The 13,147-nt window shown below is 43.7% G+C and overlaps 1 protein-coding gene across 1 annotated transcript in view; it reads right to left on the reverse strand.

Annotated features, from left to right (window-relative positions):
* Positions 1-13,147, reverse strand: part of cnksr1 (connector enhancer of kinase suppressor of Ras 1) — an 88,412-nt gene that overhangs the window by 34,977 nt on the left and 40,288 nt on the right. The window contains exons 8-10 of the mRNA XM_043717490.2: positions 11,801-11,869; positions 6,192-6,341; positions 3,859-3,929 (exon numbers count right to left, since the gene is read on the reverse strand). Of these exons, the coding sequence (XP_043573425.2) occupies positions 3,859-3,929; positions 6,192-6,341; positions 11,801-11,869 (290 nt within the window). The remainder of the gene's footprint in view (positions 1-3,858; positions 3,930-6,191; positions 6,342-11,800; positions 11,870-13,147) is intronic.

The raw sequence follows: 13,147 nt of genomic DNA on the forward strand, positions 1-13,147 counted from the left end.
GCTTTAATGTCCCGAATGTATCTGACTCTACTATCACTGCTGGCAGTGCATTCCATGCACCCACGACGCTGTGTAAAGAACCGACCTCTGACATCTCCCCTAAACCTTCCCCCAATCACCTTAAAATTATGCTCCCTCGTGATAATCATTTCGCCCCTGGGAAAATGTCTCTGATTATCCACTCTATCTATGCCTCTCAACATCTTGTACACTATTAATCAAGTCACCTCTCATCCTTCTTTTCCAATGAGAGAAGCCCTAGGTCTCTTAATCTTTCTTCATAAAACATGCCCTCTAGTCCAGAGAGCATCCCAGTAAATCTCCTCTGCACCCTCTTTAAAGCTTCCACATCCTTTCTAGAATGAGACAACCAAAATTGAATACAATATTCCAAGTGTGGTCTAACCAGGGCTCGATAAAGCTGCAGCATCACCTCATGGCTCTTAAACTCAATCCCTCTGCTAATGAAAGCCAACACACCATAAGCCTTCTTAACAACCCCATCAACTTGGGTGGCAACTTTGAGGGATCTATGGAGGTGGACCCCAAACTCCCTCTGTTCCTCCCCACTGCCAAGAATCCTGCCTTTAACCCTGTATTCTGCATTCAAGTTTGACCTTTCAAAATGAATTACTTTACACTTTTCCAGGTTGAACTCCATTTGCCACTTATCAGTCCAGTTCTGCAGCCTGTCAATGCCCCAGTGCAATCGACAACAGCCCTCCACACTACCCGATACTCTACCAACCTTTGTATCATCGGCGAACTTACTAACCCACTCTTCCACTTCCTCACCCAAGTCATTTATAAAAATCAGAATGAGCTGAGGTCTAGAACAGATCCCTGCAGGACACCATTGGTCACCGAGATCTAGGCTGAATACTTTCCATCTACTACTACCTTCTGTCTTCTATGGGCCAGCCAATTCTGTATCCAGATGGCCAGATTCCCTGTCTTCTTACTTTCTGAATGATCCCACCATGGGGAACCTTATCAAATGCCTTGCTAAAATCCATGCACACCACATCCACTGTCCTACCTTCATCAATGTGTTTTGTCACATCCTCAAAGAATTCAATAAGGCTTGGGAGGCATGACCTGCCCCTCACAAAGCCATGCTGACTATCTCTAATCAGACTATGGTGTTCCAAGTAATCATAAATCCTATCTCTCAGAATCCTCCCTAATAATTTGACCAACACAGATGTAAGACTGACTGGTCTGAAATTCCCAGGATTATCCCTATTCCTTTTCTTGAACAAGGGAATAATATTTGCCACCCTCCAATCATCTGGCAGTACTCCAGTGGACAATGAGGATGCAAAGATCATTGCCACAGGCGCAGCAATCTCTTCCCTCACTTCCTGTAGTAACCTAGAGTATATCCCGTCTGGCCCCGGGGATTTATCTATCCATATGTTTTTCAAAATTTTCAGCACATCCTCCTTCTTAATATCAACATTTTCAAGCATGTCAACCTGTTCCACGCTGTCCTCACAAACATCAAGGTCCCTCTCAGTAGTGAATACTGAAGAAAAGTATTCATTAAGGACTTCCCTTACCTCCTCTAACTCCAGGTACAAGTTCCCTTCACTATCCCTGATCAGCCCCACCCTCACTCTGGCCATCCTCTTGTTCCTCACATAAGTGTACAATGCCTTGGGGGGGTTTCCTTAATCCTACCACTAAAGCTTTTTCATGCCCTCTTCTAGCTCTCCTAAGTCCATTCTTCAGTTCCTTCCTGGCTACCTTGTAACCATCTAGAGCCCTGTCTGATCCTTGCCTCCTCAACCTTAAGTAAGCTTCCTTCTTCCTCTTGACTAGATGTTCCACATCACTTGTCACCCAAGGTTCCTTCACCCTACCATCTATTCCTTGCTTTTTTCAAACTATCATGGGAAAGCAAATAAGTTCAAATTTGGGCTATGACCCATCATTTTTGTCTGTGGTGTAGATGAGTAATAAAGGGTATTCATTCAAGTAGACCATGAAACTAGAGAGGTCAAGATCAGACTTGTACATAGAAATTGCTGGAAAGTAGCCATATTGGACTTTAGATATAGTTTATCTTATCTAGGGCTCATAATTCTGCTAAAGTGTTTAGGGAAATGCTCATTACTATCGATCAGACCAAAAGCTATTTGAGTGGGAATTTCACTTTACTCTTTTAGAGTTAACTAATTCAGAATGTACAGACTTTCACTTAACTTTACTCTTTCAGAGCTAACTAGTTAGGAATATACAGATCATTACCGTTCATTAATCCAGCCTAAATTGAAAGGTAATACTAGTAAAGACAAAATTAATTAAATATGTCAATGAATTCAATACTGAGCTGAGAAACATGAACAAGCCTGGGCCACAAACCAGCCTGGTCATCTGACAGCTGTATTATGCATACTTTTATAAGAGGGAGAAAGTGACGACTGTAGGTGCTGGAGATCAGAGTCGAGAGTGTGGTGCTGGAAAAGCAGAGCAGTTCAGGCAGCATCCGAGCAGCAGGAGAATCGACGTTTCGGCCATCATGAATTCCTGATCATGGGCTTATGCCCGAAACGTCAATTCTCCTGCTCCTTGGATGCTGCCTGACCTTTTGTGCTTTTCCAGCGCCGAACTCTTGACATTTTTATAAGCGAGGAGAAAGTGAGGTCTGCAGACGCTGGAGATCAAAGCTGAAACTTTATTGCTGGAACAGCACAGCAGGTCAGGCAGCATCTAGGGAACAGAAGATTCGACGTTTCGGGCACATGCCCTTCTTCAGGAATGAGCAGAGAGATTTCCCCCCCGACGTGATCGACGATGCCCTCCACCGCATCTCCTCCACTTCCCGCTCCTCCGCCCTTGAGCCCCGCCCCTCCAACCGCCACCAGGACAGAACCCCACTGGTCCTCACCTACCACCCCACCAATCTCCATGTACAGCGCATCATCCGCCGTCACTTCCGCCACCTCCAAACGGACCCCACCACCAAGGATATATTTCCCTCCCCTCCTCTATCAGCTTTCCGTAGAGACCACTCCCTCCGCGACTCCCTTGTCAGATCCATACCCCCCACCAACCCAACCTCCACTCCCGGCACCTTCCCTTGCAACCGCAGGAGGTGCAACACTTGCGCCCACACCTCCCCCCTCACTTCTCTCCAAGGCCCCAAAGGAAACTTCCATATCCGCCACAGATTCACCTGCACCTCCACCCACATTATCTACTGCATCCGCTGCAGCCGGTGTGGCCTCCTCTATATTGGCGAGACAGGCCGCCTACTTGCGGAGCGATTCAGAGAGCACCTCTGGGCCACCCGGACGAACCAACCCAATCACCCTGTAGCACAGCATTTCAACTCCCCCTCCCACTCCACCGAGGATATGCAGGTCATTGGACTCATCCACCGCCAAACCACAACAACGCGACGGTCGGAGGAGGAGCGTCTTATCTTCCGACTGGGAACCCTCCAACCACAGGGGATGAACTTGGACTTCACCAGTTTCTTCATCCCCCCTCCCCCCACCTTGTCTCAGCCGGATCCCTCCAGCCCGGCACCGCCTTCCTGACCTGCAGTCTTCTTCTTGACCTCTCCGCCTCCACCCTACTCCGACCTATCACCTTCACCTTGACCTCTTTCCACCTATCACATTTCCAACGCCCCTCCTCCAAGTCCCTCCTCCCCACCTTTTATCTTCTCCTGCTGAACACTCTCTGCTCATTCCTGAAGAAGGGCATGTGCCCGAAACGTCGAATCTTCTGTTCCCTAGATGCTGCCTGACCTGCTGTGCTGTTCCAGCAATAAAGTTTCAACATTTTTATAAGCACCAAGTATCGAACAACTGTCCTGGAGAAGAAAGGAATTAAATTGGAACTAACTGGGCAGATCTCTCAGACAGCACACTTGCGTCTGGCGATGCGCCTGCATCTTCTGATGTGCTTCTCTGCACCTAGGAGAAAAAGAGCAGATATTAGTATACAATAAGAGTATTTCAACTAAGTTCAATCTCATACCCAGTATTCAAACATACTCCCCAGAGGCACATGAGCATGAAAAAAATCTAGGATAGTAATTTTGACTTTTGATGATGTATAAGATGAGTAACAACAGAAATCAACAAACCTGGAGATCAGGAAAAGTTATAATGGATTGCTGTGTTGCATTGCATGTTTTGCACTACCTTCCAAAGTCAACATTACCCCAAAGTATGGGGTACCATTTTTCTAAGTCTCTAACATTCCAACACTCCCAGTCTCGCTTCACTTGCCTTTCTCATATCCCCAAAATCTGTGCCTCAACTTCCTGGTCACCTGGATTCACACAGACAATTCTCATTCTGTGTAAAGGAGTTCCTTCAGATATCAGATTTAAATATTTCATTTGTTTACTATCTTTACTGTCTGTGCAATGCAGTATACAGACCCCAGGACTTCCTCAGTATAGAACTTTTCTTTTAAAATACTTCCAATTAAGATGCACAGTGTTGGAGGTAGTATGTTATCATGGATAAATGATTGGCTAAATCTTAGGATATAGAGATGGGATAAGGGATGCTATGATTCTATGGTAAGGGAAGCACGTTCAGAATGGCAAACTAGTAGAATCCCACCAGGATTAGTATTGGGACCACAATTATTTGTAACATATGTTAATGATTTGGTTGAGGAAAGTTAGTACACTACAGCAGATGACTTAAAAATAAGTGGGAAGCAAATGGTTAGACAGAAAAATGCTGCTGAGGATTGTCAGATCAGCCATGGAATGATGGAGCAGACTCAATGGATTGAATGGCCTATTTCTGCTCCTGCACATCATGGTATCCACTCTTACTACTGATCCCTTACTGTATCATGTGTCAACCTGCACTCATTCTATTTCACTGATGAAAGGACATATCAATATAATTTTTCTTCATCTACCCATCTTATGATGGGTTGTTTGCATTAACTATTAATATACCAATTAAGTGGGGAGTCGAAGGATCTTCGGTTTCTCCTCCCAGGTGACACTTCCATGTTGTTTGGCACTCTCACCAGAACTAGTTGAGCTGAGTCTGGGATCAGGGACACCAGGCAACTTGAAAAGAATGCTCTTTACCAAACATTGACAGGAATTGTTACTTGCTGGTACAAGTTATTTTTATTTCAAAAATATACTTTATTCATAAAAAAAACTACACATATATATGTATAGTAGCACATCAAGGAAACAAACATTGGATTTTGACTATCCAAACAAACAAAGGCATCTCCTACTTGAACAGTCTATATTTACATGCATTTGGGGCACCAGGAGGTTCCGATAATTGAACAGACCTCAAAGTCATTAGTTACTGTGTTACCTCCTCAAATAATTCAAAGTCGATTGCTTAAGCAAAATTTTCCCTTTCAAAATTCCATGCAAGCTATTCATTATTACATTTCTCATTTGTAGCTTTTCTTTGGTTCTCTGCTATAAGTAAGGATTCTTGATGTTGTCGTGACAGATTGTAATTCCCTCAACATGTTTTGTTTTCCTGTTTTAATTATAAAAATTACATTTGAACATCCACCAGTCCTATAACATGACACCTTCATCATCGATTTATCAAATACAACAGTAATATCTTGGTTAACTCTTCCCTGGAATCATTCAAAATACAAGGATACAGTACTTTTTTTTTGGGGGGTGGGGAGGGCAAGGGTTCAGTTAGCTGAATTGGCTGGATGGCTGGTTTGTGATGCAGAGTCACATCAACAATATGGCTCCATTTCCTGGCTGAATTTACCTTGAAGGAATCTCCTTCTCAATCTCTCCTCTTGCCTGTTGTGTGGTGATCTTCCAGTTTCTCGAATGAGAAAGCAGCCTATGGTCTGGTAAGACAATGGTGACCTTAACATCCTTTTCTCTTTGTGATTTTAAATGCACTAATCTCATTAGTTACCTCATCATGTCCACATGTCCCATCTCCCTTCTAAAGACCATTGCAAAATAATTAAGGTTTTATCATCGCTTTGTCATTACTGTTTTATTATCTTCTCCCTGTAAATATTTAGTGGTTCAATTCTCATTAGACTTCTGTTTTTATTGATATGCCTGCCAAAAGTTTTAAATAATTTGATCGTTTAGTTCATAGGTCCTCTTTGCATTCATAAATTGTCTTCTTGATCTTTGTCCTAATCTCTTTCTATTCTCATTTATCAGTAGAAATTTGGTAAGAGATTGTCCTCACCTGTGTTGTTAGGTGGGGTTGCTGCAGCTGAACATCGTCAGAGAAACTGAAAGATGGTGATATGTCAAGGGGCACCTTTTTCATAATGAGGACTACTTGATTTGGATTCTCCCGCAGTTTGGCAACCAGGTTATGCAATGTCCACCCAACCTATTGGTGGAGAAAAAAAAACAAGAAGGAAGAGTCCCCAAGTGGGAAATCCATCATTGCATAGGTTGTTGGAACAATGTTTCTCTTTGGAGTCAGTTAACAAATAAATTAAGAGGCTTTAAGATGAAAAAAGGATTCCAGCATCTCTCTGTGTCATCACTGAGTAATAGGCCCATACATTGAAGGTTTGTAGAATCATAGAATCCCTACAGTGTGGAAGCAGGCCATTCAGCCCAATGAGTCCACATCGACCCTCCAAACACCATCCACCCAGACCCTATCCCTGTAACCTTGCATTTCAAGTACCTAATCCACCTAACCTCCACATCCCCGGACACTATGGACAATTTACCATGGTCAATCCACCAGATCTGCACATCTTTGGACTATGGGAAGAAACCGGAGCACCAAGAGGAAACCCATGCAGACACACGGAGGATGTGCAAACCCCACACAGTCACCTGAGGGTGGAATCAAATCCAGGTCCATGACACCGTGAGGCAGCAGTGCTAACTACTGAGTCACCATGTCACCCAAAGCACTTTGAATTCTATGTCTTAGTCAGGTGGTTTTGGTAGGGAAGGTAGGTAAAGAGATTTAGGTGCCCAGGAGATCCTAAATGTTAGCGTGCAGGGTTCTGGAATGACAGCAGTCAAGGCCATGTTCAAAAAAACACAGCAAGTGGCTGGGAACAGTTCCCCTGTCTCCTCTATTGTGTGCATTATAGCTGAAGGGAGTGAGAATTAGTGATGATGCCTTAGAGAAAACATAATATTGGTTTGTATTAATGAAACCTGGACTGTAAAGATTAGATGACACGGTAAGATGATATTTCTTACAATTAATCTACCTTTAAGAGACATGCTTATAATGTCAACACTGCATCATGTGACCAAACTGTATAAAGATCTCATGCCCCCATCTTGCCCCTGATCACTTGAAGAATGAAGCTAGAATATGGATACATGATTACCAGATCAGGCTGAATTTGTCAAACTTCTAAAGTGTTACATTGAAATTTGAAAATTTAGTCTTATAAACTGTTGATCAGTTCGTGTAATTATTGAATTGACAAAATGTGCTTATAGTCAAGAGTGTGGTGCTGGAAAAGCACAGCAGGTCAGACAGCATCCGAGGAGCAGGAAAATCGACATTTCGGGCAAAAGCCCTTTATCAGGAATGAGGCTGGGAGCCTCTGGGGTGGAGAGATATATTGGGAGTAAGGTATCTGAAAGTGCAATAGGTGGATGGAGATGGGGGTAAAGGTGATAGGTCGGAGGGGAGGGTGGTGGTGATAGATGGGAAGGAAGATTGACAGATTGGACAGCTCATGACGATAGTGCTGAGCTGGAAGGTTGGAATTGGGGTAAGGTGGGGGGGGGGGAATGAGGAAACTGGTGAAATCCACATTGATGCCCTGGGGTTAGAAGGTCCCGAAGCAGAAGATGAGGCAATCTTCCTTCAGGCGTCGGTTGGTAAGGGAGTGGCAATGGAGAAGGCCCAGGATCTGCATGTCCTCAGCAGAGTGGGAGGGGGAGTTGGAGTGTTTGGCCACGGGGCAGATGTCCCAGAGATGTTCTCTGAAGCACTCTGCAAGTAGGTGTCCAGTCTCCCCAATGTAGAGGAGATCGCATTGGGAGCAGCAGATATAGTAAATGACATTTATGTAAGTGCAAATGAAACTTTGATGGATGTGGAAGGCTCCTTTGGGGACGTGGGTGGAGGTGTGGGCGCAGGTTTTGCAATTCCTGCAGTAGGGGAAGGTGCCAGGAGGTGAGGATGGGTTGTTAGGGGGCGTGGACCTGATGAGGTAGTCACAGAGGGAATGGTCTTTATGGAAAGCAGATAAGGGTGGGGAGGGAAATATATCTCTGCTGGTGAGGCCTGTTTGTATGTGGCGGAAATGGCGGAGGATAATGCAATGTATACGGAAGTTGGTGGGGTGGAAGGTGAGGACCGGGGGGTTCCTTGTTGCGGTTGGAGGGGCAGGGTTCGAAGGCTGATGTGTGGGATATGGATGAGATGTGCTGGAGGGCTTCATCAACAAAGTGGGAGGGAAAATTGCAGTCTTTAAAGAAGGAGGCCATCTGGTGTGTCCTGTGGTGGAACTGCTCCTCCTGAAGCAGATACAGTGGATGCAGAGGATTTGGGAATAAGGGATAGCATTTTTGCAGGAGGCAGGGTTGGAGGTGATCTAATCCAGGTAGCTGTGGGAGTTGGTGGGTTTGTAGAAGATGTCAGTGTTGAGTCGGTCACTATTGATAAAGATGGAGAGGTCCAGGAAGGGGGGAGAGATGTCAGAGATGGTCCAGGTGAACTTAAGGTTGGGGTGGAATGTGTTGGTGAAGTTGATGAACTGTTCAATCTCCTTGTGGGGGCACGAGGTGGCACCGAGGCAGTCATCAACGTAGCGGGAGGAAAAGGTGGGGAATGGTGCCAGCGTAACAGCAGGAGATGGACTGTCCCACGTAGCTGACAAAGAGATAGGCATAGCTGGGGCCATGCGGGTGTCCATGGCTGCCCCTTACGTCTGGAGGAAGTGGGAAGATTCGAAGGAGAAATTGTTGAAGGTGAGGACCAGTTCAGCCAAATGAATAAGAGTGTCAGTGGAAGGGCACTGATGGGGGGCATTGAGAAAGAAAGAAATGGAGGGTTTGGAGGCCCTGGTCATAGCAAATTGAAGTGTATGAGGACTGGATGTCCATGGTGAAGATGAAGCATTGGGGGCCAGGAAAACAGAAGTCTTGGAGGAGGTGGAGAGTGTGGGTGGTATCCCAAATGTATGTGGGGAGTTCCTGGACCAGGGGAGATAGGACAGTATCAAGGAATGTGGAGATGAATTCGGTGGGGCAGGAGCAGGCTGAGACAATGGGTTGGCTGGGGTAGTTAGGCTTGTGAATCTTGGGAAGGAGGTAGAATCAGGCAGTGCGGGGTTCCCAAACTATGAGGTTGGAAGCTGTGGGTGGGAGATTCCCTGAGGTGATGAGGTTCTATACGGTCTGGGAGATGATAAATGGGGGGGTGGGGTCATGGTCAAGGGGGCAGTAGGAGGAGGTGTCTTCGAGTTAGCATCTGGGTTCAGCAGTACAGAGGTCAGTGCACCAAACTACCACTGCCCCCCCTTTCTGCTGGTTTGATGGTGGGGTTGGGGTTAGAGCAGAGGGAATGGAGGGATGCGCATTGTGAGGGTGAGAGGTTGGAGTGGGGGAGGGAAGTAGACTGGTTGAGGCGGTCAATGTCTCGGTGGCAGTGGAACTAAAGAGGACAAGGGCGGGTCTCACACCGGCATAGGGTGTCCTGGTGGATGGGGTGTGTTGGAGGCGGGCGAAGAGGTCCTCTGAAGGTGGGCAGGAGTATTGATTGAAAAAGTAAGCTCAGAGGCCGAGGCAGCAGAAGAAGTATTCGACGTCACAATGCGTTGATGTGTGAACAGAGTGGACTAAGTTTTTTTCTTTGGAAAAATGAAATGTGTTATGCTTCGTAATCAAGATACCTTTGTGTGACTTGCCCAACACATCATCACTGTATGTGACATGAGGGTATAAAGGTCTCATCATCCATCTTACCTGGCATCGCTTGAGTGTCTTAGGAATGCAATATTTGTACATAATTGTTAGTAGCAATGTATATCTGCTGGATTATTCAATGCCACAATATCCACACCCAACTCCTCATGTTGTGGGAGATACTACCACATCAGCTAAAGTACCTTTAAGAAGCAAACTGACAACATTAAGAGATATGAAAAAAGGAGATATGTGGACTTAGTTTGCAGACTAGGTATACTTTCACTGAAGGGTGAAAATGACTTGAGAACTTTGAGAAGCCTTTTTCGCTGGAGCTTTACAATTACTGTCATTTGAAATGAAAATTAAGAATAAAGAAAGACAGAAGAAAAAAAATTGAGGAGAGGATCACTACCCATACTATAACAAATAAGAATTGTTATTTGAGATTATACCAAACATTCCAACTTGAATCAGTTTTTCTCACCTCTCCTTAGGATGCTCTTCATTTTTTTCATTATTTAACCTTCTTTTATAATCAACCCATTCAGAGATGTTATTACAAATCTCTGGAGCAGTTGGGACTTGAACCTAGGACTCTCATAGGGACACTACCATTGAGTCAAAGGAGGTCCATAGGACGTAATTCTTGTTAGGATTAGGATTGCATACACAACTAAATAATTACTGTTTGGATGATCACCCTCAAACATTGCTCTTTAGCCTCAGAGTTAAGACCAAGTTAAAAGCATTGAGGGATAAAAGCACAGGAAATAACAGAGTTAAGATACAGATAAGCCACAATTGTACTGAACAGCAAAACAGACTCAAGGGATAGATGGAACATTCCAAATGTTCTGATGAGAGCTGGAATCATGCAACCAAGCTCAATCTACCTATTCAATATCTGCATATGCTAACTTCCCAGACAGAGTCATGGTGAAGAATTGGAGAAAGAACTCTGACTCCTGATCCAGGAAGCCTGAATTCTTTGGTGTTTGTCATATAGAAAATACTGACAATATGGAAGCTGTCAAAAATAGATTAATTTCCAAATATACATCATCAACTGAACTTAGATCAACATCCAGTGTTTAAAGGAAGGGGGTTTATTATAAACACTTGGGGTCAACAAATTCAAAAATCAAAATTAAAAATTCATAAGTAAAAGTAAAAGGGATCATTAGAAAGGTGAAGGGAGAGAAAAAAAACAAGGGTGTTCAATATCTAGAGAATATTTAAGGGTATTTATAGCGCACAAGAAATAGGAAGTTAGAAAGAAGGTCACTTTTATACTTAAAAGGGAGGTCACAACAAGGAAACTCTAAGAAATGAACTGGAGGAAAATAATCAGAAAGCAGTTTTTAAATTAAAAAGGTTGATGGGACTCAAGTTAAAATAGTCAGTAGATGTAGATGGTAGCCCAGTAAACAGAGGGTACTGGTCAGGGGAGAAAGGGAGGTGCACTAACTAAAAGTATCCAAACCTCTTTGGAATTGGGAATTATGACAAACAACTGGAGCATGGAAAAGATTACATCCTGCAAATATACCAATAGGAACATTAATTCCTTTTTAACGCTATAAAGATAAAGTGAATGGATACCATAGAGGGTAGTAGGTGCCTGGAACACGTTGCCAGCAGAGGTAGTAGAGACAGGCACTGTAGATTCATTTAAGATGCATCTGGGCAGATGCATGAGTGGGTGGGGAGCAGAGGGATACAGATGCTTAGGAATTGGGTGACAGGTTTAGACAGTGGATTTGGATCGGCTCAGGCTTGGAGGGCCAAAGGGCATGTTCCTGAGCTGTAAATTTTCTTTGTTCTTTCTTTGGATACAGGAGTAGATAAGGGTTAGCTCCAGTTAAAGAGTTAGAACTTACACAAGTCACATGTACTGACTTGTAGCACACTTAAATCATCCAATGCAAATTTGTGATACCTAATACTTACTACAACCATATCATTCACTTGGACGACCTCATCTCCTGGTCGAATTTTCTGAGAGCGATAAGCTGGAGACTAAAGGAAAGGAAGTAAAGTCGATTTCATAAAAACATTCACTCAGTCATCTGCAATCCAACCAGGGTTATACATTCATATATGAAGACTGTTTAATTTTCTGTATTTTTAAAATGTGGAGCGAAATGAGAAAAAAAGTCTTTGTAAACAAAGAATTGCTACATGTTTTGAAAGCAAATCAGCCAACACTCGTTACAAGCATTGCTTACAAAAGTGCTTGTTCAAGCAGTAATTGAAGTACAGTGTATAGATAAGCTGGAGCCAAAGAGTTATGTAAACTGGAGCTTTGGTTGGCAACAAACAGCTGATTGATCTATAGACTAGTAACCAGTTATTAATGATAAAGGCCTTCTGCCAGCCAAAAACTGTGTAATTGATTCTCAGGTAGCTGAACTGCTATGAACAAGAATAGTGAGAAGCCTTTAGATTTCTGCCATATCAGAAGCTCTCTGTTTTCTGCACTAAAAGCTGTTAATGAAAGCCTGAAAAAAATGGTGTTATTGTATGCTGTGACTTTTAATTAATAAGTCAGAGAGCTTTTATAAATGTGAACTGGTCCCTGTGTCTCCTGCAAACCAGTGAAAGTCTCTCGAGAAGGAAGACTGGGATGTAGTATTCTTGTCAGCATAAAGAATCAAAATGGGAAAGGTAGTCCCACAATGGTTAACAAGGGAAATTAGGCATAGTATTAGACCCAAAAAAAGGGGCAAACAAATTGGCCAAAAACTTTAAAAAGCAGCAGGCCTGAGGATTGGGAACAATTTTGATTTCAGCAAAGGCGGTCAATGGGATATATTAAGAAGAGGAAAATGGAGTATGAGAAAATAAGCTTGGGGAACATACAAACTGATTGTAAAAGCTTCTATAGGTATGTAAAGAGAAAAATATTAGTGAAGACATGTGTGGGTCCTTTACAGTCAGAAACACAGGAAGTGATAATGGGAAACAAATAGATGGCAGACTTGCCAGGTTACGAGCTATTGGTTGAGGTTGAATAGGCCGGGGCTACTTTCTCTGGAGAGTCCGAGGCTGAGGGGTGACCTAATCGAGGTTTATAAAATCATGAGGGGCATGGATAGGGTAAATAGGCAAGGTCTTTTCCCCAGGGTGGGGGTGTCCAAAATTAGAGGCATAGGTTTAAGGTTGAGAGGGAAAAGATGTAAAAAGGACCTAAAGGGCAACTTTTTCACACAGAGGATGGTGCATGTATGGAATAAACTGCCAGAGGAAGTGATAGAGGCTGGTACAATTACATTTAAAAAGGTATCTGGATGGGAA

Source organism: Chiloscyllium plagiosum, unplaced genomic scaffold (assembly GCF_037043375.1).
Source record: "Chiloscyllium plagiosum isolate Xiang-an unplaced genomic scaffold, Cpla_swu_hap1 HiC_scaffold_30, whole genome shotgun sequence".
Lineage (NCBI taxonomy): Eukaryota > Metazoa > Chordata > Chondrichthyes > Orectolobiformes > Hemiscylliidae > Chiloscyllium > Chiloscyllium plagiosum.